This window comes from Varanus komodoensis, unplaced genomic scaffold, assembly GCF_004798865.1.
Source record: "Varanus komodoensis strain SLA01 unplaced genomic scaffold, ASM479886v1 scaffold12, whole genome shotgun sequence".
Classification (NCBI taxonomy): Eukaryota; Metazoa; Chordata; class Lepidosauria; order Squamata; family Varanidae; genus Varanus; species Varanus komodoensis.
Genome location: NW_025335349.1, coordinates 25,751,867 through 25,779,663, shown reverse-complemented (window position 1 = coordinate 25,779,663; position 27,797 = coordinate 25,751,867). Strand labels below are relative to the sequence as shown.

General features: G+C 49.3%; 1 protein-coding gene across 2 annotated transcripts; it reads left to right on the top strand.

Moving 5' to 3' along the window:
* Window positions 1-27,516, top strand: TAMALIN (trafficking regulator and scaffold protein tamalin). 2 transcript variants are annotated; one of them, XM_044421997.1, is made up of 8 exons: window positions 1-204; window positions 15,296-15,345; window positions 19,317-19,371; window positions 19,845-19,947; window positions 23,131-23,224; window positions 23,340-23,406; window positions 24,044-24,110; window positions 24,986-27,516. In XM_044421997.1, the coding sequence occupies exons 1-8, from the start codon at window positions 43-45 to the stop codon at window positions 25,438-25,440; spliced, it is 1,053 nt and encodes a 350-aa protein (XP_044277932.1). In that variant the 5' UTR covers window positions 1-42; the 3' UTR covers window positions 25,441-27,516. The 2 variants fall into 2 exon arrangements, with proteins under 2 accessions (XP_044277932.1, XP_044277933.1); XM_044421998.1 differs by lacking the exon at window positions 1-204 and adding an exon at window positions 8,937-9,042.
* Window positions 27,517-27,797: the final 281 nt, after the last annotated feature.

Below are 27,797 nucleotides of genomic sequence, written 5' to 3'. Positions count from 1 at the left end.
TGTAGCGCGGCCGCCCCCTTTTGCTTTCCCTACGGCCCGGCCATGACCCTGCGGAGACTCCGGCGGCTCCGGTCCGGGCAGCAAGAGCAAGAGGCAGAGACGGCGAGCGTGGCAGGTTCGGGCGTGCTCGGGGAACGAGCCTCGGCGCTGGAGCTGGAAAAGGCGCTGGCGGCCTCGGGGGGCACCTTGCCCCGCGCCAGGAGGGTGAGTGAGCGACCCGCTGCAGCCCTTTGATCGGAGGCGGGGTGGCTGGCGAGGGACGCAGCAGCCAAAGCTGACCTGTGCACAGGCGCGACCCCCTCGTTTTCCCGGCGTTGCCTCCCCCCGCATCCCTCTGTCTTCGGCGCTCCCCACTCGGGACCCAGATAAAGCCTTTCCCGGCGCTCGCGGCTCAGTCTTTCCATCCACGTGGCCCGATTTTTCCCGACCTCCCCGCCCCAACAGAGATGATAGGGGCGAGCAAGCAAAATGCACGCGGGATTTCCCAGTTGCCCACCCCACCGGCACGGAGAAACACGAGGAAGGCTGCCTGCCCCGCAGCTCTCCCCGCCACGCTTCTTTTTCCGCACGTCCCATACCTTCCTTCCGCCTCGGATGTGTCTGTCCTGGAGGTCAAAGACGGTTTAAGTCCTTGCCTGTCTCCTTTCAGCACCTGTGATGCTCGCCGCTCAAGGCGGCAAGAAAAGGTGATGCAAGCGCGGGGGCAGCGCGTTTTCAGTTCGGGGGTTTTCAGTTGTGAGTAAAGGCGCGGTGGGTGGCGGGGTGTGAGTTATTGTGGACTAATGAGCGCGAGATCTGCTCGTGTGTGCCTGACGCGCATCCCACTCGATCTTTCCGGACCCACCACTGCCCATCATCCTGTGCTGCGCGGAGAGGAAGCGTGGGACCGGATAGTCCAAGCCAAGTGGCCTATTCTGAATATATTGCACTGCAGTCTCTAGCATTCAGCCCCTAACTACCCGTGGTGCGGAGAGTTGTGTTCCCTTTGGATCTGCCGGCGTTACTGAATAGGATGTTCCGATACAGCCTTGAACCTGATTCATTTCCATTCCTGAAGCGCTGCCCCAGTATAACTCATGATCTGTTGAATGAAACCCCATCCAAAACAAGACTGTAAATATAAATATTTTAATTATTATATCTATATTTGGCTTTCCTCGCTCTTGCAAACAACCCAAGGCAGTTTACCTACCCATCCTCCACTCTATTTTATCCTCACAGCTACAACCCAGTGTGGCGTAGTGGTGAAGAGCATGGGACTGGGACTCAGACGATCTGGGTTCTAGTCCCCGCTCGGCCATGGAGCCAACTGGGTGACTTTGGGCCAGTCACAGACTCTCAGCCCAACCTACCTCACAGGGTTGTTGTGGGGATAAGATGGAGGAGGAGAATGATGTAAGCTGCCTTGAGCCCTTTGTAGGAAAAAGGCAGGATATAAATCGAAAAATAAATAAAAAATAAAACCCTGTGAGGTAGGTTAAGCTGAGAGTGAGGGACTAGCCCAAAATTGCCCCGTGGGCAGCAGAAACCAGATCTCCTGAGCCTCAGGCCACTGCACCACGCCGGCTCTCAAATTCATGGCGATCCTACCCTTGGCTTTTGTTACTGTGTAAGTTTGGCAGATGCTAAGTTTAGAATTAGAGTCTATTATTTGGAGTTGGTGGCATGTTTATTCTTGGGACCAGAAAGTAGTGAAAAAGGAGGGATGTTACTGCGTAGCTGTACTTGTATGTACTAAGCCTTGCTCTTTAAGCCATTCGGTGTCTGTTCCAGCTGAGTTCCATGTAACTGTCTGAGGTGCAATTCAGTATCACACCTTATACTAAAAATGCTGACTCTGCCCCACAGACAATGTTCACGTTGGCACAAGTGGCTGAGAGCCCATTCAGATGTGAGGCATGGAAGCAAGTACAGCTGCTTTTCCCAACCTGGTGCCCGCCAGGTGTGTGGGACTAGAACTCCTACCACCCCCAGGCAGCATGGCCATTGGCCCCATCTGGGGGGCAGCAGGAAAGCCAGCGTACGGCTCCATTATGTATCGTGTTTTTGATCTGCCCGATAACGGATCTTTAAGGTGGCTGTGCATATTTATTCAAAAGTAAGCCCTACTGAATGCCACTTGTGTTTATTTTTTGGGCAGACATAGATTTGTGCTGTCTTTAATGTTTAAACAGCAAAGATGGAAAACTGAGTTAAAGTCAATCATGGCGTTTGGGCATTTTCATGCTTGTATGGGAGCTTGCTTTTGGGAAGAAGCTATGTTGTGGGGGGAAGGACAATAGGAGGAAGAAATAATTGTATATCCATTCACCCTCTTCCCTTGAAAACCTGAGATTTTCACTCCTAATCTAGTCCTAGATGGATGCATGATTTCATTCCCTAAAAAGTTCTATTGACTTGAAAGAGTATGAAAAAGGATTTCTTTAACTGTGACTTAAGTGGCAGGTAAGCCACCATCTGGCTCACAGAGTTGGTCCAAGCCCATACGCAGCGCAGGACACCCAAGTTAAGCCCATCCCTCTCAGATGGCTATCCAGTTGCAGGGTTTAGTGTTTCTGGAAAATCAAAGTGAACAGGGACTCCCTTCGGCTCAGGTGCAGTGTACTCACTAGTTCCTAAGCAGCCCTGGACTTGCTTTTCAGATCGTGGGCAATACTAAGGGGGCAATCCAGAACATACTTGCGTGGAAGTACACTTTTGGATGTAACTCTGTGTGAATGAGATTAACACTACTGAGCTGCCAATCTCTTTGTGCATTCTGGATCCTGCCTCTGCCACCAATGCTGCCTGCATTTTACTTCCAGTACAGGATGGTACAAGGACTGGCACAGGTGCAGCCAGAGAGGTTCTGGTGACAACTCTAATTTTAATACACAAAAGCAGCACTACTGCTTGTGGCCCTTGTCCATAAGAGGCCATCTTTTTATTTTTTGGTGTGGGAAAGAGGAACGATGGCATAAAAGACACATCTTGGCGAGTCTTTCGTGGGCAATTCCCATCTCATTAGCCAGAGCAGAGCTGCCTGCAAACTGCTGCCCAGAACATTGGCTAGGCAGGTCCGTCCACATGGCACACCAATGTGCTACTCCCAAAAGTCCAGTATCTCTCCACAGATAGCTCACCTTTTGCTTGATCTGACTATCTTAGGCTGGGTTCTTGAAATTACAAAGTTTGAAGGGAAGAGGCTGAGGTGGTTAGTTGACATTGTTCCCCATTGCCTGGAGTAAGGACACCTTGTTTAGCTGGTCAGGGTTACCCTTCTCCTGTAGTAGCCTTTCGTATCCCTGTCTTTGGCTGTAGCCTGCTTCTTTGGTGCAGGTGGACACATGTGCTTTCTTTATTGCCTGGTACTGTTTAATGCAGTGTTTCTGTTGCTCTCCATCTCCACTTCCTGTATTTCTTTTGCCCCAAATGGCATAATACCCAAACGCAGCCCTTCTCCAACCTTCTCCCTAGATGTTCTAGACAACAACTCTCATCATCCCTGTCACTGGCCACATGGACTAAATTGGAGAATGCTACACTAGTGTATGTTACAGACTCATATCGCTGCCTGCCAATATGCAGCATGACCTGGGGAGCAGTTGTAGCAATTCGCATGCCAGACTAGGAAGAGCTGGTTTTGAATCTCAACACTGGGGCTGATCAACTGTACTGACTGCACAAGGTCATGACTGAGATAGAGCGCAGGAAGAGCTGTTTGGAGGAAAGGGGTGAAAAGCTGTAGGTACCACCAGCCTTGGGAAACAGAACCACGGCTAGATCTTCCAAAAATGATGAAAGAAGATCCACAGGCCAGTGGATCTTCCTTACCTTCCTGGCCAGTGGCATTTGGTTTTTTTAAAGCTGTTCTGCTTCTGAGGAAAACACCAGGAGGTGTTACCAAAGTCTTGTTGAACTGCAGCAGCTGACTGGAATCCAACAGGTAGTGCTGCCACAGACAACCATTTCTGCCACTAGCACCATGAGTTTGAAAGGTGTGATAGAAAGTGGCACAGATTTTCCTCCTGCTTGCTTCAGGCAAGTCTTTTGTTTCTGTCAGAGAGCATCTGGTGGGATTGGGGTTAAGCTAGTTTAGCAACTGGTTGTTTCTTGCAGCAGCGGTATGGCTAAGCCCGGAGACTGCAGAGTGCTGTAGCTGTTCACTAGAGCAATGCACTGTTTAATGGTCTCTCACGTAGTGAATGTGCCAGATGTTGGCAAATGCAGATCCAGTGAAGGATCCAGTGAGGAATAACTTAAGCCATCCTTACCTGACACACGAAATATTGTTGAGGGCTACTCATGGTCATTCCTGCACCAAGACAGCTCCAACCTGCATTGGATTAAAACTCTTAGCCTCCCTAACAGGGTGGTGGGAGGTTAGCGGTTATTTACTTCTGGGAGGTTCCCAACAATTAAAACCATAAAATACAGCATGTGCAGATAGAATAAGTATAAAAGGCAAACTGAAATAAAACCCAGCACCAGTATTAAAACAACAGAAAGTGAAAGTCTAACATGCCTGAGAAAATAAGGCAGCCTTCATATAGCACGGCAAAGTAGGGACCAGGTGAGCCTCTGGGAAGCTCGTTCCATACCTGCGGTGCCACAGCAGGAAAGACCCGCTTAGTAGCCACCCTCCTCGCTTCCTTTGGTGGTCGCTCATGCACAAGGGCCGCCAATGATGTTTGTATCCAAGTGGGTTTAAATGGGAAGAGACCCTCCTTCAGGTATCCTGGCCCTGAGCCGCTTAGGCTTTGACTGTGAATACCAGCACCAGATTTGAATTGGTTTTGAAAATGGACGGGCAGCCAGCACAGATGTAAAGGGGGATCGTGTTGGCCAGTCCCTATCAGCAGTTTTACTGTCCTAACTTCCTTCCCATGGCACAAACTAATATTTCACCTAGAGCTGATGGGAGTTGTTGGCCAAAACATCTGGAGGGCCACATCTGGCCTTAGCTTGGCCTTACTTTGGACAGGATTTCCAGATCCATGCTTCATTCATGCGAGAAATGCATGTGGTCTCCCTCTTCCCTCACTACTTTTGCAAGGTTTTCCTTGTGCCCCATAACCTGGCTGCTAAAGACTATCGTGCTGCTAATCTGCATTCCAGTCTGTTGATACTGCAGGTCAGAGCCTTGCATTTCTCTTCCCCTCTGCGCACCACGCACCTTGGTTTCCACATGGCCTCTTCAGCACCACGCAGCTCTCTCAGCCTGTGTCACAAAGTCTACCTATAGGTCTCAGTCTGCTGTTACCTTCTGATACAGCCCTTTGTCCCCTTCGCTTCTCATCTGTCCTGCTCCTTCACGACTCTTCCGGTTCTCCTTAGCTTCCTCACATGCTTGGATCTCTTGCGCACTTGCAGTGTTGCTGCCTCTTCCCTCCTTCAGAGCTCTCCTCGAAATGCCCCGCTTCCCCTTCCCTACAGCCACGTGGCTCTTTAAGACCGCTTGCCAGAATGCGTGTGTAGTGTTTCCATTAGCGAAGGGCAAGTGTGGTTTTTGCCTTTTAAGATTCACAGAAGCAGAGTCCTCCTCCTCTCCTGAGCACAGCATCTGTGCAGTTATAAAGGTTGGGGTCATTTGAAATACATGTCTTCATAACTGGCAGCATCCATCAAGGAGGGCCTTTGTTCAGCCTCCCCTGCCCCCATGTTTAGCCACTGCCCAGCGGCTCCTTTGTCAGCTCCGCTTCCTCTCCTTTCCTCTGTGCATCACCTTAGGGATGTTTCCAGTGATGTATACGTGATGATCCCTGGGTACCAAATATCTCATGAAACGCATCCTGGAAACTCCTGCCAGCCACGGATGCCTTACTGTGCTGTGTAGGTTGCCTTACTTACCCAGCACTCAGGGTATTTGCCTGATCTGCAAGAGCTGTACTGAAACTGACCTGGTTAATAATGTGGTGTTATCGTCTGCATTTCATTCCCTGCTGGTCTCAATATTCACCTTTCTACTCCATGTGTTCAGTGAAGTGGGCTATAGCCTGTGAAAGCTTATGCCAGAATAAATTTGTTAGTCTTTAAGGTGCCTTGAGACTCTTGGAATAATACAGTTTGCTGTCTATTCCACTGAAGTTGTTTACAGCCCTATTGGTGGGAAAGGAATAGTGATGTGTCTTTTATTGAGAGTTCCTAAAAACAAGCTTACATGTAAGTACTCTGAGTAAGAGAACCATCTCAGTAGCTTTCCCTTTGATGAGCAGGGACAGTCCAGCCTTGAGTACTATGTAGCACAAAGTCCCTGAACTTGGTTATATTTGAGGCAACAGTTGGGGGAAATAAGGACTCATTTCCTGTGCAGCTTTCCACATCCCATAATAGTATCCTGTGGCTATGGCAGCCTGCTACTGCATGCAGAGATAACAGCTGTTGAAAGGAACTTTGTCTGTGGTGACCTCTTCCTCGAGTGCCAGCAGCCGGCTCCAAACAAGTTGCGCTGGCGAAGTACACAGAATCTGTTACCTTGCTGTGGAGAAGGCAGGGGAGGGAAGACAAGGCAGGACAGGCGATGGTAGCCGAACGAGGCCTTTGTGGCTACTGTGGCATCGCTGCTGTTTGGCACAGAAGTGACATGAGAGCTAAGAGGCAGAGCAGCTGCGCGAGGCGACAGTCGTGCGTGGTGATGGCCAATTGCCCAGTTGGCAAGGTTGTTCCCAAGCCAGTTTTCCTTGCTGGCTTTGAACATGGAGGGCCAGGGGAGAAGCATTTGGATAGTTGTTTTCTTTGCTAATGGCTACAGGCAGAATGCTTGTGGAGTGCTGAGTTTCTAAAGCAGGACTGCATGTTCCTTTTCATGTTGTGATGGTTTGTGTTTCAGGCTCTGCTGACTGTTCAAAAACTCCCAGTCTCTTCATAGCGCTGTGGGGAATCCAAAAGTAACAAACTGAGATTCCACAGCATCTCAGTATTCCTCCATTCTCTGATAACTGAACCACACTGCTTGCAGAGTTAAAATGGGGAGGCAAACCTCCCCCTTGCACACAAAACATTTTTGGAGTATGGAAGCATAAGAATTAATCTGCATTTGGAAGATTCGGCCCACCTGCACTGCACTGAGCTCACCTCCTGACTGAAATTCAGCAAAGGTCGGAGCAGTGCGTCATGCTGCGATGTTACTGTTTCTTCCTGTACTTCTGCATCCAGCCTCCAAGGAGCTGAGAGCTATGAGACAGGTTAAGCGAAGGGACAGAGGACAGCTTGACGTCACCTGATGACCTTCTTAGCCAAGTGGGAATTTGATCCTGGGTCTCCTCTCTCCCAGCCCAATGCTGTATCCACTACCTCAGACTGCCTCTCATGGAAAGCTTCTTTTAGGGCAAGCAGCACTGGGGCATCTCTGCACTGGGGCAATTATGAACCATTGGGGAGCCCTGAACCCGCCCCCGTATTCATGCAGGAGAGGTGTCCACCCGATTGCCAAGGCTTCTTGGGAGGAGGCAAGGGGAAAGCAACTGCTTCTGTAGGTGGGTGCAGTGAGCTCTTAGGCATTAAATAATTGCCCACAGAACACTGCTAGGCCTCTGCACACAGGCCGAGACCAGGCACTTCCAGAGTTAGAGTTTGTTCCTGCTTATCCTATCCTTTCTTGCGACGGCTGAAGTACACATGCTCTGGGGGTTGTGGTTCTACCCAACTCCAGTGCATTGCACTCTGCTCTAAATCAAGAACTCTCTGTGCTGCTTCTTTAACACCCAAGTTGCAGTGGGGTCTGCTTAGTCCTATAATTGGGGCAGCACAGAACCCTTTTGTCCTGGGTCATGTGACTTACTCAGTATGTCCCTGAGCATGTGTGAAGCTTATTTTCCTGATCACCCACTAACTGCTGTTTAGTCATATATATTGGGACTGGGCGGCAAAGGGCCATTCGTGTGCACATGTTTGGGCCCTGGTGCCTCTTGCCTTAGTAATTAACTAACTATGGGGGAATTTCAGTGTGAGCTGGCATAGATGACATCGTCTTTTTGGTGTGGGGTTGTTCTTCCTATACAAGCTTACGCAGACAACCAGTGGCAAAAGAGCTTTTGCAAATGCCCTGAAAAGGCAAGAGTCAGGCCCCATCCTGAACTGCCTTCAAAAGTAACTCTGCCTGATTGTCACACAGGTGGTGTTAGTGTGAGACACCGGAGCCTTTCCAGGGACTCCCTGCTGATGTGGGGGGAGGCGGAGTGCTAACCTGGCAGTTTCCCTGGGGCATCTCAGGCACTAACTGGGGCTGATGAAGTGGCTGCAAGGTAGACTCCAGACAAGAGCGAGGCCTTAGATGGAAGAGGGCTTGTGGTCGGGAAAAGTCCCACTTCTGCCATGCGGGACTCAGGGAAGTGTGTAGCTTAGGGCAGAGCAGCAAAAGGATGCACATGAACTGGTCGTGACGCTGAATCAGCGAGAAACTGAGGCACCTCCCCATTCAGATATGGATCCCCGAGGGCCTAGTACACTCCCAGTCGTATCAGTCATGAAAGGTTTTGAATGCGGGCAATGCCTTCCTTTCCTTTTTTCCTAATGAAAAGCTGTGTTTGGAAGAATGGGATACCCTTCGTAACTGCTGTGTTGCACCTGCACGGAGTATCTTTGCCACAACAGATGACTTCTCGTGAGGAATAGCCCTGAAATGACGAGAACTGGAGGGAAAGCTCTTCAAGCAGGACTCCTGGCTGTCCTCGAACATTGATATCTGGTGGACATCAAGTTCAGAGGCATGCCTGGGTGTCTCCAGGGGCAGCTTGCGCCACACCTTAAAAAGCCACAAATGACCTTTGTTAAATCTGTCCCCGGTCACCACGAGGCAGCTTGCTCTGCTGTTTGACACCTAGAGTGCCTCTTCCTTCTGCAAACAATCCACAGGGCCCTCTTTTGGGCATTAAACAAAAGCATTAAGCAGAACAAACCCTCTTGTCACTAGGATCTGGCCTGGATGGCACTTTGGGATAGGCAAGACGAAAGCTCGGCACTGTTGCCGTAGAGGCAGGAGACAGCACCAGCGTGGAGACCTCCTTTGGCGCACCAGCCTCTCCTCTGCTCTCCTGGGGTAGCGGAGCATTTCCTTCCCACCAGGTAACAGCCCCCCCCCCCCGTCTCCCTAATGCCCCCCTTGGTGCAAGAAACATTACTGGAAACCTTGGTTTTTAATGCAGGGCGAGGGTCGCCCCTGCTATTCGGTGAAACGAAGCAGTCCCTGGTGGAGGGAAGGGGATGAGGAGGTGCCCTTCTGGGGTGCCATTTGGGCTGTGCTTCAAGTTGCAAAAATTGTTATGGGGGCGGGGGGGAGGCAAAGCTTGGAGCTTCCCTGTAGGCCAGCTTTGGCCCATTGCCTGTGATCTCTGTAAAACTGCAACCCTGGAAAAGCAGGCCTGCCCCACCCTGCAGAAGGAAACAGTCCCTCTCTCAGCCAGGAGATGAAAAGCCCTGTTTGTTTATGGAGCCACTTGTGGGGAGGGCCCCATGGAGCGGAGGGCTGCTTTTACTTTCAAAGCTGCAGCAAGGAGCGATTTGCATCTGCTTTTGCTTGCTTCCTGCCATGAATCCTGGCTTCCGTGGGGTGACCAGTGTGGGGAGAAAACCCTCAAGCGGCTGGCTGTCCCCACATGGGCTTCTCATATCCCTGCCAGGCAATTAATTCCCTGCTGCAATGAAGGGGTGCTTTGCTCCCCGCTCGGTACGCCCAGCTATGCAGCTCTGGCAGCCAAGCACACCATCCCTAACTCATGGGGACAATTGGTGCGTCTCCCTGTTGCCGCCGCCATCGCCTCCAGCTTGCAATTGGAAGCACATGTTTGCCGAGGCGTCTGCGTTTAATTACTGGTGGAGACAGCAGTCTTGGCAGGTCCAGGGCTGTTCTTTTGCATCTTTGGGCCCAGAGACCAAAGCGAGGGCGTGTGCGTGGAGGGGGATGCCCTGGAATAATTGAGTTTATCTGAAAGACAAGCATCCTCCCTCAGTCAGCTGCCACTTGGAGCAGCTTCTGTCCTCGCTGTTTCTTGCTCAGCTCAGGAAGGTCCCCCTTGGCAAAGGCTTCTTTGTTGATCCTCTGGAGGTTCTTTCTTCCTACAGCTGCTGATAAAGGCTTCTTTAGCCACAACTATCTGGTCACTTGGCTCCAGTCTCCAAACAGCAGAGCGGTTTGCTGTTCATCGCAGATTTCTGTACGTGGCAGTAACACCCTCCCAGCCCGCCCTCCCGGAAATCTCAAGCTTTGAGACTGAAGCCAGTTGTCCTGAGGAGTTACTTCATTGCAAGGGAGGCAGCAGTTAACTAGCCGCACAAAGAGGAGCAAAATATCTCTGGCATACTATTTTAGATCAGTCTGGAGCAGAACTGAAAAATAATCCAGGCTGTGACCTCTTGAGCGCTTAGGTTCTCTGGACAATCACGCGACTGGGATTTTTTTTCTTCTCTGCCCTGACTACATGCACATCCAAGGGGTTAAACCTCTCACTCAAATACTCAAGGCAGGTCCACGTGCCTGGCACAGGAACGCTGATGTTGGCAAGTGTTAGCCGCCAAGGGTGGAAACACCCCTGACTATCTGGGCTTGGATGCTTTGCTCCTAGGTACTGTTTCAGCCGGATGCCTTTTAGATGCATTGCGCTACCAGAAGGATACTGGGTGTTGTAGTTGGATTGGCGAAGGTGTCTGTAAAGTGCTAGGCACTGTTGATGAGGCAGGTGTGTTGTGTAGCTGGGCCCTCAATTTTAGGCAGGAGAGCCGAACTTAGTAGTTTAGACTGACAGTGCAGGGCCCACAGTCCATGTAATGAGTAACACAGAGAAGTGGATAGGGTTGAAAATCACTGTTGTCGGTTTTCCTCCCTCTAATACCTGCTTCAGTCATGTTAATTGTTAAGTGTAACGGAGGAGGAGGACAGGACAGGGCGTTTCTGAAGCATCTGCCAGCCCACTGGGGAAGGGGGATAAGGCATTCCCTACAGAGCTGCAAAGTATCCATTTGTGCCACAATTTTGCATTTTAAAAAATAAACCTCGGGGTAGAGGGTGGGGGGCAATCTTTATGTCTGTTCCAAAGGAGACCCAGAAAAAGCAACTTGTGCAAGCTATTTTAGAGAGGCTGTTTTGCTTTCTCAAGGGCTACATGATTCTCCCCAAACATTGGGGGATGATTACCTGGTTCAGGCATTTTACCTCAGCGCAGAATCAACATGCAAGGAAGGGGAGAGCAAGGTGACACATGCCTGCTGTGCCCCTGCTATCCTTATCACGCCGTGCGAGTCGGAGGCCAGCGCCTTTACTGAAGAGCTCTTGGTTGAGAAGCTTTGCCATGTCGTGTGCAAACCCGAATTTCCCTGGGTTCTGAACAGTGTAGGAAGCCCACATGGGTGAGGAGGGCTCCCTGCTTAAGACATCACCCCTCCAGCGCGGGGAGGATGCCTGGATGGGGTCCAATTCCAGGTGTCTTGCTGCTTCAGCCTGGGTGCCTGCTGCATGCCGTTTGGCTTATGGGAGAGTGACAGGGTTGCTTATACCCAGACTCTCTGGCCCCAGCAGAAGTTTTCAGCCCGCTGTGCTAAATCCTCAGCTCCTTCATAAAACGTTGGCTGGCTTTCTTCTCTAGCAGGCTCCTGTGAAAATCCCGTCACATCTCAGATCGCAGAACCTGCTTTGAGGGAGGCTCAGGAGGAGTTGCAGCTGTGCAAGAAGCTACCTTGGAGTGGACGGGCTGCCACCGAAGCCTCGGATTCACTCTAGGCTAGTGCAAAGGGAGGCTGCGGGGAGCAGGGCACCCTATGCTCGGGCACAGGCCCTGGCTGGCGTGCTGAGGCGCTCCTGTCCATGCACGAACAGCTGCTCGCTTTCAAACACGAGTCTGATTGCATGTGTGGCTCTTTAATGGAAACCTGCTGCCTTGTCTCCTGGCTGCTCCCCACTGAGGCTGCGGAGTCCAGCCCAAACCAAAGGCACACACGTTCGCACTCGCGCAGCTCGGGAGCCTTAAGAAAAGGCAGCACTTTGTTGTTACCAACTGCTCTCTGCTGCTTGTGACTCTGCCAAGATGTCTGACATTCCTAATGCTAAATGTGAACTGGGATGAATGTGGGGCCGCCTCCCACTTCTGGGGGTGGCTGGGATCTGTGTATGCCAATAGGTCTGCCTAACTGGTCCTCCTAACCCCAGCTCCCGTCGTGCACTGGGGGTGCCACTCTGCTTAAATACCCAACAATGAGAGGGTTTGTTTGGGATGGGTTGGCTGATTAATTTTATTGAAAAATTAGGCTGTGAGATAAAACAGGCTTTCTCTCCCAAGAGCTTCTCATTTCCCTGTGGCATTGAGCCATGTGGCCTTAAAAGCCTGCAGTGTTCAGAATATGACTTTAAACTTGCATGCCTGACATCAACATTGGGAGTGGGTGTAAGACCCTCTTTCTGCATTGGTGCCTCTGTGTGCAGCATTTCACCAAGGCTGAGGCAGGGAGGGGGGCAGTTCTGAGAAAGAAAGGAGGGAAAGAAAGACCTTATGGCCTACTGGTACGCTGACTGGAATTGTCCAGTGTGTCGTCTGAGTGGGATGGTGTAAACTGGGTGTCCAGCACCAGCAGAGTGTTGGCCCCTGTGGCCTTCATGGCCCCTTCCAGCTCTACTGTTCTGTGACGCTGCTAGGCCCAACACTGTGGGCGCTGCAAAGGTTAAAAGGCATAGATTGGTGATGGTGCCTCTCTGGGCGTGGACATCCACCCAGATCTTCTGTTATTATGCAGTTTTTCACAGCCCAGGCAGGACATGGAAAACTAATTCTGAATGTCAGGACACAGCAAACCATGTAAAATATCACTGAATGTCTAGATAAAGTAAAGTAGAGCCACTGTTGGGTAATACCTTGATTAGGACCCATTGAAATTCCAGGAAATTGTGCAACATTTTTTAATTCACCAGGACTCTTCTGTCAGGCTAGGTAATACAAAAAGCAGGGGATAAGGGGGAGACAGAGCCCCCAAATTTGGCCAAATCTAATGGCAGGTGAGAGGAGTGCAGGTCAGATGGGCCTAGTCTCAAAATGGATGTGCCGGGCTGTTTTTCTTTTTTGAACAGGCTAAGAATCTCCCGGTTCGTTTCTGAGAGCTAAACTAGACAAGGTGCTGCTCACATAATTAGCAAATGTCTTCTTAAAAGCACTTGGCCCACTAGGCACGTGGGGTCACAATTCAAATTACACTCCCTTCCCCTGCCCTGAACATTGCAATGAGGACAAACTTCTGTGGGTGCAAGTGGGAGCGTGAATCTCCCTGCGGGCGGCAGAGCGGGGCACTCAGTCTGGATCAACACCAAGCAGGAAGCAAAGGGTTCAGGTCCCTGCCAGGGCCCTCTTCTAACACCGGTCTACAGATTTTGGGAAATTATCGACCTCCAAGATAAAATGTGCTAATTCATACTTATTTTGATTAGATGAATTAGAAAACAGGTGATAAAGGTGCTGGTTGGCTAAAGTTTTCAAGATATTTCACAATAAAGATTTATACACAGGCGAGTAGGTATATTTGCCTACAAGGGAGGGAAGTGTCTGATGATCATGACGTCTTGTAACTTCTCGACAAAGTACAGTAGAACAGTGAAAATGGTACCACGTGGAAGTGTATAAATTTATCTTCACTTTGAAACTAAAGATTATTAGCTAACTGTGATTTATTGTTCTTTTATTGCAAGGTACATTTGTCTTGGTCAGATCTATGCATCATACAGTTACATCTGGTGGCTTGCGAAAGTGTCATTGCTAACATTTCCAAGGAACAGTTGCGTGATATTTTCCCTCAGAAGCCAAGACTGCCTCAAAAAGTTATCTAAACAAAGCAGATAACTTCTGCTACATTTGTGGTGAGGTTACATTTGCATGTCAAAAGTGCAGTATGACGGCAGTGGTAAAAAAAGGCACACCACCTATATTTTGGATGCAAAATAGGGAATCAGGACAAGAGTTGGGCCCCTCATTATTGTTGCATTACATCATTGGCTAAACAAGAAAAAGTCCGTGCCTTTCACAGTCCAATGGTGTGGAGAGAACCCACCAATCATAGTAGCAACTGCTATTTTTGCATGGCTCCCCCAATTGCAAAAGGGATCTCAAGAAAGAAAAAGTGGACCGTGGAATAGCCAAACATTCCATCCGCACTGCGTCCTGTACCCCCTGGTGAGGACTTGCCAATTCCAGATCCACCAGAATCCTGTTCTCTAGACTCAGATGATAATGATAAAGATGATGAGCTTCTCAGTTTTTCATGCTAAAAGCATGGAAATGTTACATGAAAAACCAATAAATGAATGGAAACGTATGTTAGTGGTATCAATAAAAAGAAAAATTTATTATGATTGGTGTGGCGCCATTCTCATTGTTATATCACATTTTGCAGAAAAGTTATGGAGCATAATCACACATCCTCTTCATAATTTTGAATTATTTTGATGCAATTTTGACCTGAAGCTTTATCTTGGAAACTGGAGCCAATTAATACGCAGGACTTAATTTTCCTTTATTAGTGACCCAATTCTGGTCAAGTTGAGCTACTTTCATTTCCGAGGCTTTCGCCTTGTAGACCCCTTGGGCTCCCCGCGGCTGCTGTTCAACCGTGCCGGCATGATGGCTTCCTCAGAGCGATGGCGTGCAATCGCCTCTCGTCCACTTCAGTCCTGAGGAGCCGCTTCAGCATGAGCGGGGAGCCGCACCAAGGGCACCTAGCTGTCTTTGCTGATCTCATGGGGTCCCTTTTAACCCGGGCTTTGAAAAGTGATGTCAGTCACACTAATGACACGTAGCATCTCCATAGCACCTTTTAATATAAATTACCCTTCTGTCTTCACAACAACCCTGCAAGGCGCCAAGGATTGTCTGTGAGGCGGCCAGGTGGACTTTGCATTTGCAAAGACCACCTGCTCCGTCCATGGCCAAGCTGAAATTCAAACCAAGTCCCAGCCCTGTGGGTGTCCCACGTGGCTGGTTTTTCCCATGCTTCACAGTGGTCTTCTGCATCTAGCACCCTCCAGATACCTTGGGCTGGCTGAGGATGATGGCAGTTGCAGTCCAGCCCACCTAGGGCCCCTGAACTGAGAAAGGCTGCTTTCAGGGCTTGGGCTCATTGGGAACAGCCAGACTAAGTAGTGGTGGGAGGGGGTAGAAACGGGAGGCAGGACTTCCTACAGCACTGGGGCTTTTCTGTGCTTCAAAACCCCGCCTAGTGTCTTTCCTAAGCAAGCTACTATGAATTCCCTCTTGCCATGTGGAGTGGGGGGTGGGGAGGGAGGGAGAGAGATTGTGTGCGTGCACGCACATGCAAGCACAACTAATGTGCGGTTATTTTCTTTTGTCAGGGCTCCGGATTCAAATGGCGCTCTCTTGGCCAGTCATTCGAGCAGCACAGGTAAGTCCCTTTGTTTCTTTCTGCTACAGAGCATTCAGCAGAATCAGCGCATCGCATCCCGCTCGGCCCCCTAAACAGATTAACAGATTCCTGGTGCTCCGTCGCCTCAAGTCAGACTGGGCACGGAGCCTCGCGGTCTTTGTTAGCTGTAAACAGTGTCTGCTAGGAGGCGACCTGCTCCCTTCGGATGCGCATGTGTATGTAACGCTGGGCCCAGAATCCCCCATCCTGGTTCCTCGGAGGCTCCTGAATCAACACATCGTGGGGTCTGGAGGCAGGGAGGTGAATCGCCTTTGGGGAGGGCTTATAATGAAGCATCCTCCTTCTGTCCTTCGGAAGGACCTCCTTCAATTGCAACAATAGCTCGCCTGATTTGCTCAAGACAGAGAGCAAAGCAATCCTCCCAGGGAGATTTTGACATTTGCCCTCCTGGGCTGTGCTTCACCGGGAAGGAGAGACAGATACAGATTATTTCCCAAAACATTGTCATGGCATTCAGCCTTCCGGGTGGGTGGGTGGATGGATGCATGCATGTGGGGTGAATGTGGGTTGTCTTAAGAAAGACATCTACAGAACCAGCAGCTGGGCCCCTCTGCTGTGTCAGATGCAGCCCCTGCCATTGTAACTGGGGCCAGAATCCTACCATGTTCAGTAGATCCCCAAGTTTTACTGTTCGGCAGACGCCAGCCTTCCCTGAACAAAGCTGCAAGCAGATACTGGCTGCAACCAAGTGCAAACTGCTGATAGTTATCCTTATAATGCAGTCTTGTCCAGCTCGGCAACCTGCAGGTGTGCTGGACTACAGACCCCATCATCCCCTGGCAGCGTGGTTAGAGAAGGCTGTGCTTTAATATTGGTGGGGAAACGTCACACTCTTTATCCTAGCCGTATAATTGAGTCATGGAAGCCCCTGGCTTGTGGGCCTGATCAAGCCTGCCAAATTTGCTCGTCCAGCCAATGGGCTCTTCCAGGGGGTGGGACTTGGTTTCTAAGCCCCACCTCTTGCAGGAACTGCCATGGTTATTGCTAGTCTCTGGGGTTCCCTAGGAAGGTGAGCAATGCACAGGGGAATCGCTGCTGTTGCCTCCAATCACAGTCAGAGATAGCAGTGGGGATCCCTGGGGTGCCTAAAGACGGAGCTCTTCTCCATGCTGAGAAGCTGTCTGCCTCTGGAGATTTGCTTTGCGCCCATCCCTGGCCTGAGCTGCTCTGTGCCTCTCAGCAGCATAGAAGGTGGCTTTCAGTGCCACCATTTCCCTTGATGGAAAGGCATGGTACAAATCAAATACCTTGGGTACAGCTGCCGGAGGCTTCTGTAGACAGAACAGAGCAGGGGGGACCATTCTGTTCTTTGCCCAGGCCACAGACTGTCTTGGGCAGGGTTGCTCTGGTGCTTGTGGGGTAGTTCCCCCATCAGCCTGTTTTGGATACCTACCTGTGGGGCTACAGTCTGGTTGGGCTTCCATATAGCCATCAGCTGATTAGCTATGTCACAGAATGTGGCTGCATTGCGTGGCCTTTTCCTTCCTGTTAATGACTTTTACTACGTGATGAGGAGGAGGGTTGAAAATAAAATATCAGTATTTTTATTTAGCATGGTGTCTAGTTCTAGTTTTGGAGGCATTACAGGGAAATTGTGATGAAAGCCATTGGAAGCATGTGACAAATGTTATTGCTAGCTATGCCATTTAGAAAGATGCTTTGATGCATGGAAATGAGGATATGAAACCATCTGAAATACTAAGTTAAGAAGGGAGCTTTGATATAGATATTGTCTCTGCTTTGCTTGTGGTTTTCAAAATTATTTGGTTTCATCTTTAAGTTCTTGTGAAACAGCAGCTCTTAGAGAAGAGAGGGACATTCATGAAAGCACGCAGGAAGTGGCGTAAAAGAACCTCTTCTGCTATGTGTATTTCTCAGGCTGCTCGGGCGTGATTTAACTCTTTAATGAAGTGGAAAGAAATGTCAAGTTATGAAACCTGGCAATTAGTGGTAGGGTGAGCAGCTGTCTCGGAATCGGCTGAATGCATCTCAATAAAAGCACCTTGTCAGGTGTCTCTGGATGACATGCAACTGAAATGGGCCGCATGCCAAAGTGTTGTGTTCGACTCACTCACATTGGGTCAGCCACACTCCATCAGCTGCTCAGTGCTGCAGTCAAGTGTGCGTACATTGGTGGTCCAGCCTCCGGGATTGCTTCAGTCAGCCACCAACTTTCTTAATCAACCACCTTCTTACCCTGGCAGATCCCCTTATCAGGCCACATGGCTGGAAGGTTCCCTTAACAGCTTACCCTCAATTGGCTTCAAGGGATGCCGGTCAGTTTTCTGGTTGATCACAGTCATGAAAAATTGCACTTTGTGTGGCATGTCAAAACTGGAAATAGTACTCATAACCAGCATGCTGAACAAGAATGCTGGGAATTTTTACTGTAAAGCCAAGAAGGTCCATGGAAGTAAAGGAAGATATTTGGAATTGCTGACACTTTTCTGATGCTGAAAGGGAAGATGGTAGGGGATCCATCTGAATAGTAATTGAAGTAGCCCTTGCAAAAGTGGCAGAGCTACATTTCATCCAAGGGTTGTGCGTGGTTGCTCACCACCACAGCGTTTTGACGTAGGATCTTGCAGAGGCTTGAGATGCTGTGATTCAATATATCTGGAGAGCACCAGGCTGGGGAAGATGGATGCTAAGCTTTAGTTAGATGCAGGAGAACTAGTAACCTGTTGTCAGTAGTAACAACTGACCATATTCTAAGCTTGATGGGATATGATGAACCTAATCACCAAATTACAGGTGGCCTTTGCTCAGATACCAAAGTAAAGCATCCTCCAGCTGCATCTGGAGATGGTGGGGACTGAACCTTGGACCTTTTGCATGCTGTGCAGGGAGTCTCACCCCCTTCCTGACATCACCATGATAAATGTTGCCATATAGCAACTGTCACCCAGAATATTCCTTTAATGGAGAATCAATCCGGCTGCATTAGTCATGGTATCTAAACCAGTATGATTCATTCTTTTAAATATCTGCCAGCAAAAGTGCTTTTCAGAAACTGAAAATGTCACTTGCAAATGAGACACTCTTCTGTTTCTTCTTGTAGTCTGAAGTTTTTAGTACTATGTACATTGAGTGTGATTGTAAATACTTTTGTAAGTAAACAGTGATTTTTATTATATTAAGCCATATACACATAGTACTAATAGATAATATAAATAAATGCAAGCTGCAGAAGGGCGACAACAAAAGGCAGGGTCTTCATGACTTTGGAAAAGTTACTGTTCCTGCAGCCTACCCAAAAGTTTGACTCCTGCAAAATGCACGTGGTGCCTTTCTTCACTGTTAATCCCCTAGGCTATGCCATATAGTCAAAATCCACTATATGATTTTGTGGATTACATGTGACGAACCCACACACATGTAATAAGGCTGCGTTGTTCAGTCAATTGCTGATGAGAGCATATTTTGCTGTTTTGCCACTGGGCTCCTATTTGATTCCTTTTGGCCGCACCTCTATGCCTGCGTCTATGCACTGTCGCTGGTGCATGGGCACCAGCCTGGCCTTGTAAAGCTGGTATGATAGGGAAAGCTGCTCCCTTCCTGCTTGATCTGTTGCCTTAATTTGGAGGTAGGGACGGAAGGGGAGAGGAGGTGCATTCTGCAAAAGTAAACATAAGCGATGGCAAAAACTTTGAATCAGATGCCTGGACAAGAAGCTTAGAGTTGTGTTTTGCCTTTCACATGCCCGTACTTGGAAACACATGAAGCAAGTATGTTTGCAGAATAATTGCTGGGCTGACTGACAAGCAGGGGGAGCTTCTGTTACTTAACAGTGGCAGGGTAGCTGGGGAGGGGTTGGGAACGCTGATAGGAAGGTCAGACTGGACCATTGCACCTTCAGATGCAGTTGCAGCCTGAGCAACTCCTTGGGAATTTCAAGTGCTGATATCTTTCCCTTTGTATCTTTTCAGGAAGGTGATCACACTGGAGAAGGAGGAGACACAGGCCTTTGGATTTGAGATTCAGGTAAGGCAAAATAATCCCTTCCGCCTGTCTTTAACCTATCGAATTTGCACCAACCAAAATTATGGGTGTATTATCAGTTGCAATTGTGGGTGTCAAAAATTCATATTAGTGTATTTGTAAGTGTGAAACTCAGAATGCCAAATAGTGAAATGAATGTTTAATCTTTGAAATTCTGATGTTTAGTTTGCAGAGTTTTAGGTGCCTAGCACTAGACTTTGGGGTCCTGGCCAGAGGTGACTAAATGAAAGCCCTGGCAAAGTTGGAATTTCAGCATTGTCTGGGCTTCACAATACACATTTGGGGAGATTCCAAATTCTAGATGACTTTTACTTTTTTGTCTCAGTTAGTTCCCACATGTTTCTGCCCCCTCATGCTACTAGAAGGTAGCTGTTTCTCAATCAGATTTTTCTACCTTATTAAATAATGCTCAAGCTATAGTGTCGGTTAATTGTCTCTATCTCGTCTATTTTCAGACATATGGCCTACACCACCAGGATACCAAACGTGTGGAGATGTTCACTTTTGTATGTCGTGTGCATGAAGATAGCCCAGCCCATATAGCTGGCCTGAAACCTGGTAAGAGATGATACGACTTTGCTTGGAACCAAATGAACTGCTTTAGGTCTCGTTCTTGCTGCACAGCTCATTCTGAGGCATGGAATGAGCCGTGGGTTCAGGGCTGGCTGGTCTTTCATCGGGAGCGAAGGTGGCTTGCTCCCTGTGCTGTGCCAAAAATTTCTTCTACATCTTTGGACCATTTCATTCAGTTTGATAGAAGAGGACATTGGTTTTGAAAATAAATTAAAAAGAAAAGAGATTCTGGGGAAATTCTTACAGATTCTTATGCCTGAGAAGTGTGTATAAGTGTCCTGCCTTTGACTGCATGTGTCTGGCAGTCCGAAGTTTCCTCAACTTCCCACAGTTCATTTTAAAGCCCAAGGGAAGATGTCGTGATTCTGCCCATAGGGCCTTTTTAGATCAAAAATTGCAGGGAGCCTGGGAGAATGTAGGCCACTGCAGCCATTTCTTTTCTTAACCACTTAAAGAAGTGACCACTTTGCAGAATTGTCTGCCTCATTTTGGGTGGTGTTCAGCTTTACCTCCCACTCCCACACAGCGCTCCAGAACAATACTAGGTGTTGGGTTCCTGTGGAGAATGCAAAGCAGTTGAGGTTGCTGTCCCTTCCAGCCGCAGTGCAAAAGCACCAGCAAGAGGCCATTTGCATGCAGCTCTACTGGCTAGGCCTTTGAGCTGAGAATACAAGGCCAGGACAAAGCTGCAGTGGGAGGTCTCAACGCATGTTTCTGAAGCAACTTTTCTATATGTCTTTGTTACCTGCCCCCAGAAGCACCTTTCACAATTTTGGCTGTTGCAGGGCCAAAGGGGAAAATAGCTCAAACACTTTTTTCATTTGGAAAACGTCCCAGAAGATGACGAGCCTATAGAACAGTGGAAAAAGACTGGGGAAGGGCAGGCCTGGCCTTGAGAAGAAAGACTTCTTGCCTGTCTCTGGCCCTTTATCCTGAGGTTATACACCCTCTCTTCTGAGTCCCAGAGAGATCCAGGAAGTGTTGAGAGAGATGGCAGAAGCAGTGATGTCAGGCAGGCCCTTGCTGACCGTTCATCAGCTTCCATGAGCTCTCCATGCCATCAGTGGGCTCTGCGTCATTCCCAGCCGTTACTGAACAGAAGTTGGGCCAGCAAAACCATGAGAGCTGCGCATCATGGCTGCCTCCCATGGCAAGCACATTCCAGGAGGGTCCACCCTGTATTGGTCTCCCAGCCTTGAAACTCTTCTTGCCCTGCATATTCAGAAAAAAAGGGAGGGCTGCCCATTCCTAAACAAGGACACTTCCTGCCTGCTCCCTCCTGGCCCTTGTAGTCCTGTTCCCTATCAGTCCCTGCTTTAGGTTTTTCTGTGCAGCTGAGCAGTTGCTGATGAAGGAAGGAAGCCGGGGTGGGGAAATGGGGAAAGAGAAAGAGGCAGTGCCACCGTACGGGTGCATCCATGTCTCAGCCCAGTGGAGAGTCCCTCTTCTTGGGCCAGGGCTGGAAGGAAATCCAGCAGCAGGTGAAAGACCTGAGGCCTTGTCAGGGAGGAACCACACAGTGACAGCCGTTTCTCCCCAAGATCATCCTACTTGTTGCCCAGGGAAGGTGTGCTGAACAGGTGAGATGCAGAGAGATGAGGCTGGGAAGTAGCTGCTTTGGGAGCAGGGCATGTGACTCCTCCCCAGAGGTGCCCCACTGCTCTCTTCCCAGGGGAGCTGAGGCTGGTGCAGCTGCTTGCAGGGTCACATTGACAGCAGGCTGAGCTGAGGACGGTTGAGAAAGGTGGGAGTCCAGGTGCTCCATCATGCTTAGCTGTGCAGCATTCCTGCTTCCCCTTCCCTCCCAGGTACTCTGAAGTGGCCACCACCCGACACGTACAGCTTCGCAGTGTGGGTGATTTTAAAAGCAGGGCTTTCTCTGTCCCAGCACGCCAGCAGAAAAGCTGCTGAATGGAATGTTCTTTTTCTTGCTGTGTTTTTCACTGTGTTTATAATGGGGGTGGTTCTTACATTGAATTAAGATCTTTTAACATCCACATATTACTATTACTACTGTGAAGATCATCCTTGTAAGGCAGAAGGCTGGGAGATTCATTTAATAATTCGTGAAGGGTGCAGTCTGATGGCTCCCACCTTAGCTCCATGTAAACCTCCAAAATCATATGCAACTAATCCTCTGAACTCAGAGGCCCACATGCATCTTATGGGAGGAGCTGGCTGGGATGGCAGCTCTCTTGGCTGCCACCATGCTTTGCCCTGTGTATTTTATCTAGACAGCTGGTTTGGGCCATTTAGTTAAAGCACTGAGGAGGGAGAAGGAAGGAGACGGAGGCGATGCTAGCAACTGGCGTAGGTAAAGGGTCAGTCCCCTTCCCTCCTGCTCCTCCAGCACACCCCTTTCCCCCTCCCTGAGGTGCGTTTGCGCTCTCAGAGAAGCACCCGGCGTAGTTCCTTCTGTGCTGGCTGCAACGGGGGCTTGGCAGTGGCTTGGCTGTCTGAGTACAAGCACCTTAGTGTTGGGACCACAGAGAATCCTGTGGTCCCACAGACCATGTCAGGAGGCCATAGGATTGTGCCCTCATTTGATTTATATTGGCTGCCGAGCGGTGAATCTCTGCTCTCGTTATTTGAAACCTCTCTGGCCCTTAAGGCTATAGCATTATGCCTGGCAAAGATGACACACCAGAGGAATGGCTTGAATGAGAATTTCCCAATGGTCCAGGCAAGGTCATCTGGCATTTTGTAGAGGGCTCCTGGGCCCATGATCCTTGTCAGTCTGCTCAAGCTAAATAAAGCAAAATAAGAATCATGTGAATGGGCATCATCTATCCAGGTTGCAAAATGGCATTTTTATTGTGGAATGTGCTATCCTAGTACATGATTTCTTAAGTATTGCTTAATATCTTGCATATAATTTAATTTATTAAAAACCTCTCAAAATAAATTTATCTAGGCATTCTCCAATTTAAGATGCAATAATAATCACACAAAAATACAAAAAATCCAATAAAAACAACCAACAATAAGCAACTAACAAATACATCCAAACAGCAAAATAATATAAGAATACAAAAATTGAAAATGACTAACAGGTCAGATTGCATTTCAACAGAGATGTTCCTTGCTAATGCCAGAAGAAACTGGGTACACCTGGTTCACCTATTTCTGCTGTGTATTCCAGGCTTTTTGTTCCTCTTTGATCTACAGGAGATACCATCACTGGCGTGAATGGGCTCAATGTGGAGGGGATCCGCCACCGTGAGATTGTGGAAATCATCAAAGCATCTGGGAAAGTGCTCCGGTGAGAACAAGAGTGGGCAGAACACTGGGGGAAGCTGGCACATGGTGCTCTTCTAAGAGGGATCCCATGACGGTCTCTGACCAGCCACCATTCATCACTGTTTTGCTTTATCCAGGTTGGAGACCTTGTACGGCACATCAATCCGAAGGGCGGAGCTCGAGGCCCGTCTGCAATACCTCAAGGTTAGTGCTTCAGTGAAGCAACCTGTGTGGGAAGGCAGTCCCCAGGATTACTGACAGAAGCAGCTTAGAACTGGAGACCGAGCCAGTTGCTCGTTGCAAACATACAGCTGTGCAATGTTGAAACAACACAGATAGTGAATATACAAGAATGGCTGTTTCTGAATGGTTGGCCTTCAAAGATAATCAGCTGTCTGTTGTGGCCATTCACCATGTGAAGTCTTCATTTCTGTGCTGCTCTTGTAAACAACCCACTGTGTGGGGATGTCACATTTATTCCCATTTCCTGGTAGATGATAGAGTTTGTCTGGGTCTTTCCAAGAGGTAGTGAAACTGAGGGAAAGGTGGAGGTAGCCTAGGATAGGGGCTGTAGCTGGACTTGAGGTGGCATCACTGTTCTCAAGGCTGGCAATGCCCCGTGCCCTGCAAGGCTTTTCACGTAGTGCTCTGCGTGGATGTCTCGAGATGCTGTGCCATCGCACAGAGCCCTCGCGAGCTGCCATGCAACAAGTCAGGCCTTGTGTGTGAGCATGCAAATAAAATGTGCAGGGATTAGACTTCCTGGCAGGAGATGGAAATTAGGTGGGACTAACAGCTTAAAAACCAAGCTAGCAAACCGACCTGGCCTCCTTCGTTGCAGCAAACGCTCTATGAGAAGTGGGGAGAGTATCGGTCGCTGATGGTGCAAGAGCAGCGCCTCGTCCATGGTGAGTGCCAGGGGAAGGTGACAGGCGCCTTCGTGTGAACAGACTTTTAGGCCAGCTCACACATGCGGCACCCGGTAACGTCTTAAGTCTTCTGATCAAGTCTTCTATTCTGCTGTGCTACAGGCTGGGCACACCTCATTGTATCCAAGCTCATGAAACCCTTTAAAACCACATTGTTCCTGAAAGCAAGCAGAACTTCCTTCTTCACAGAACAGCCATGCTGCTTTGTCAGACTCTCATTTCCCGTCCTTAAATCCTGCGGTTCTTCCACCCACAGTCTTGGGGGAAGGTTAAAGCCTTCACTTTTCCCTTTGTGATGGTTCAAGGAGCAGTCCTGGGATCTCCCAAAGGCCGTAAGGTGGTGTGGCTTCCCCTCTGTGCCTGCAGAGGGAGTTCCACCGGCTGAAAGGAAGATCTGCCCTTGCTGACCTCCTTGTGGGTGTGCAAAAGCAACACTCCTGGCCGTGTCGCTCTGCTACCGGGGCTCTGGCAAAAGCAGCAAAAAGGAAGCCTGCCAAGAGCAGATCTGGGGAGGCTTTGCACCACGCCTCCGGGACAGGGAAAGTGTCCCACGCCTGGGGGTGGCATTCTTCGCCTCCCAGCCCCTCCCCGCCCTCTTTGCTATGCCACAATGAGCCCAGCGGGGTTTTCCTAGTTCCCCTGCCCAGGTTTCTTCCTCCCCTGCCCGGTCTGGATTGCTGTGCTAGTGATGTAATTGGTAATGCTGAGGAATTGCGGGTGAGGGGGCTGGTGGCACTGGGAGTGTCTCCTGAGTCAAGAAGAAAGTCCCCCTCCCACACGTCAGAGAAGTCGAGGCTTAGCCTAGTCGCATCCTTTCTGAGAATGGACACGTGTCCCCTGCTCTTTCCCGCTAGGGATCGTCGTGAAAGACCCCAGCATCTATGACACCTTGGAGTCTGTGCGCTCCTGCCTGTACGGCACTGCGCTGGCAAAGGGCTCCGCACCCCTCAGGACGCTGTTGCCGGGAGCAGGGAGCACGTACAGCAGTGTGGGCTGCGTCAGCAGCACCACGGAGGACAGCGAGGATTCGGTTTACCAGACCTGCTTTTTTGACTCTGCCAATTCCCTGGACGCTGCCCCCACGGCCGCCCAAGCCTCCCGCCCCCAGGCCACGCTAACTCGCAGTGCCAGCGTCAAATGTACCAGCAGCAATGGAGCTGCCCGCTTCTGGGACAAGCCATGCGACCCAAACAACACCTCAGCAACACCGAGGCCCAGGAAGAGCAAACAGGGAAGCTTCCGGAAGAGGTTCTTGAAGTTCATCCCTGGGTTGAACCGCTCTCTGGAGGAAGAAGAGAGCCAGTTGTAGAAAAACTGAGGAAGTGGGAAAGGCGGGCTGTCTCCCCCTTCAAAGTTGGCTATTTATTTATTTATTTGACCATCCTTTGGGTGGTTCAAAAGACTCGAGCTTCCAAGAAGACCTGAATGCCAGCTGCCTCCCTGTGCTTTACGGGATGCAGCTCATGTTGGATAGATCTGGCCATGGACTTGGCTGAACTGCCAGTGCTGAACTGATTGATTTTTCGGGCAATGAGCTCACAGGGGTTGGGAGAAATGCTGAGTCTTCAAGGAAGCAGGAAGCGATGGCGGCAGGCAGGGAGAGGGGATCTCAAAAGGAAGTGCAGCAACTTGTCAGGCCAAAGAAGCACACAGTGATCCAGCCGCCATCATCTGTGGGAGGACATTGTTGGAGCGGGATTCCTCTCAGGAAATAATAGACCAAACTATAAATGCTACTGGATGGCTCCTTGCTGTTGAGGGCTTCAGCAGCTTCTGAGAAGGGTGGATCTTGGGAAATGGAAAACTGCTTCTGGCTCCTAATGGGCAGGAGTTTTGTTTTGCTTTTTAAAACAAAATCTTCTGGAAAATTGGGTGGTCCGGGATTGTAAATCGTGGGGTTTGTGTTAGGACTTGAAGGTGTATTAGCAGAACTGGCATGAAGTAGCATTTGAGCTTTAGAGATTGAGGTTTTTCTAATATCAGTAGGATGTGGCAGCCCTGTCCTGGGATAAAAATGGCTTTCAGAGGGTGGGGCCCATGAGGTGTGGGGTGGAGCTGAGAGGGAGATGAAGAGGACTGCAGGGTATGTTACTTCTGGGTGGCCAGTCTTTTCCCTTCCAACCTGCAGGCCCTTCCCTGCCTGCTTCTGAACCATATTTGAGAGAGGCGGAACTGTTAATTCGTGGCAGGCCAGACTGCTGCATCCAGCACTTTGTCAGCTATTGCGATTGCTGTCTTCTATCAATCTGGTCGCAGTGTCTGGGAATCCCCCTCCCCCTCCACCCCCAATTTGTAACTGTGGTTTTTGTGCTGCCGATCCCTATCTGTAATCTGCTCAAAGAAGCACTCTTAACAAACTGCATCCTGCCTGTCTCATCACCTCCAGAGGCTGGTCCCTGCAGCCTCCTGCCAGCCTTTTAAAAAGCCCAGATGTAGTTTATACTTGCCTTCCGACTATTTTTACTGCAGCTCTTAAAATAGGGAACAGTGGTTTTATCTTTCATGTTCTCTGTTGGCACAGACAGCATGATGAGAAAGACTTTCTGGCTGCAGAGAGGTAGCACTGAGTAGCACCTCTTCCCTACACATTTTTAATTGCGTTTATTTTGGTTTAACACCAAGGGTGCTGATCTGATTTCCATATTCTTTCCCTTCTGAACTACAGTTCCTAGAATTCATTGGGACAAAAACCCCATGGCCAGTTACCTCCTTTATTCTCTCCCCCTTCTGAACTATGATTCCCAGAATTCCTTGGGAAGAGAAGCCCTGGATTCACCCTGGGTCCTGAATTCTGTGGGTTGGCCTAGCAATAAACACTATTTGTGCTGCCGCCAAACAAGAGCTACCCTGAGATGAACCCATTAGGAAAGCCAGCCTGGAGAATATAGATACTGCACTGATGTCCTAAGTGAAAGACCTCCTAGAATGAGAGTGAGAAAAGTGGAAGATGGTGTGGATTATTCAGCTACTGGAACTATTCCTGTAAAAAAGATGTATTTTGAATCAATCTGCTCTGCTCTCTCTTTGGAGAAGGCCAAGAGTAACAGCGAGCAGAGGGGCACTTTCTTTGTTTTTGCGATTGAAACTGAACCTTATCTCAGGAAGTAGCTGCAGGAAGGGGAGGTGGCTGACACAACATGAGGAGGAAAAAATGGGCAAAGGGTGCACATCGACTGGTGCATCTCAGAAGGAGATCTAAGTGAAAGTGAAGCAAGACCGTGGATGGAGGCGGTGGGGCAGGAGAGGGGCTAAGTTCAGCTTACATATGCATAAAAATGTAACCTGGGTAAGGGGAAAACAAGGCTAAGTATTTTGTACAGACATGTGCTCCAATGTTTCAGAGGTTAATTTTTTTGGAGAAATACATTAAGACATTTTGCATTCAGGTGGTGGTGCTCTCATTTTGTGTTGGCCTTGGCAAGCAGCTGTAAGCAGTTGTGGGTTAGTGGACTGGATTGGACTTTGGGCAGGGACATCAGAGTTCAAATCTTCCGGGGCCTCCTGCTCTGTTCTTTCAAAAACTGGGGAAGATTACCCCCTGGCCTTACGGCTCTTCCAGCTGTACAGATGACTTGGCTCTAATGTAGACCGCATCCGTGCTACCAAATCTTAGTGGAGTTCATTGCCCAGTCTCTAGATATTGCTACTGGGAGTTACGATGTTCTG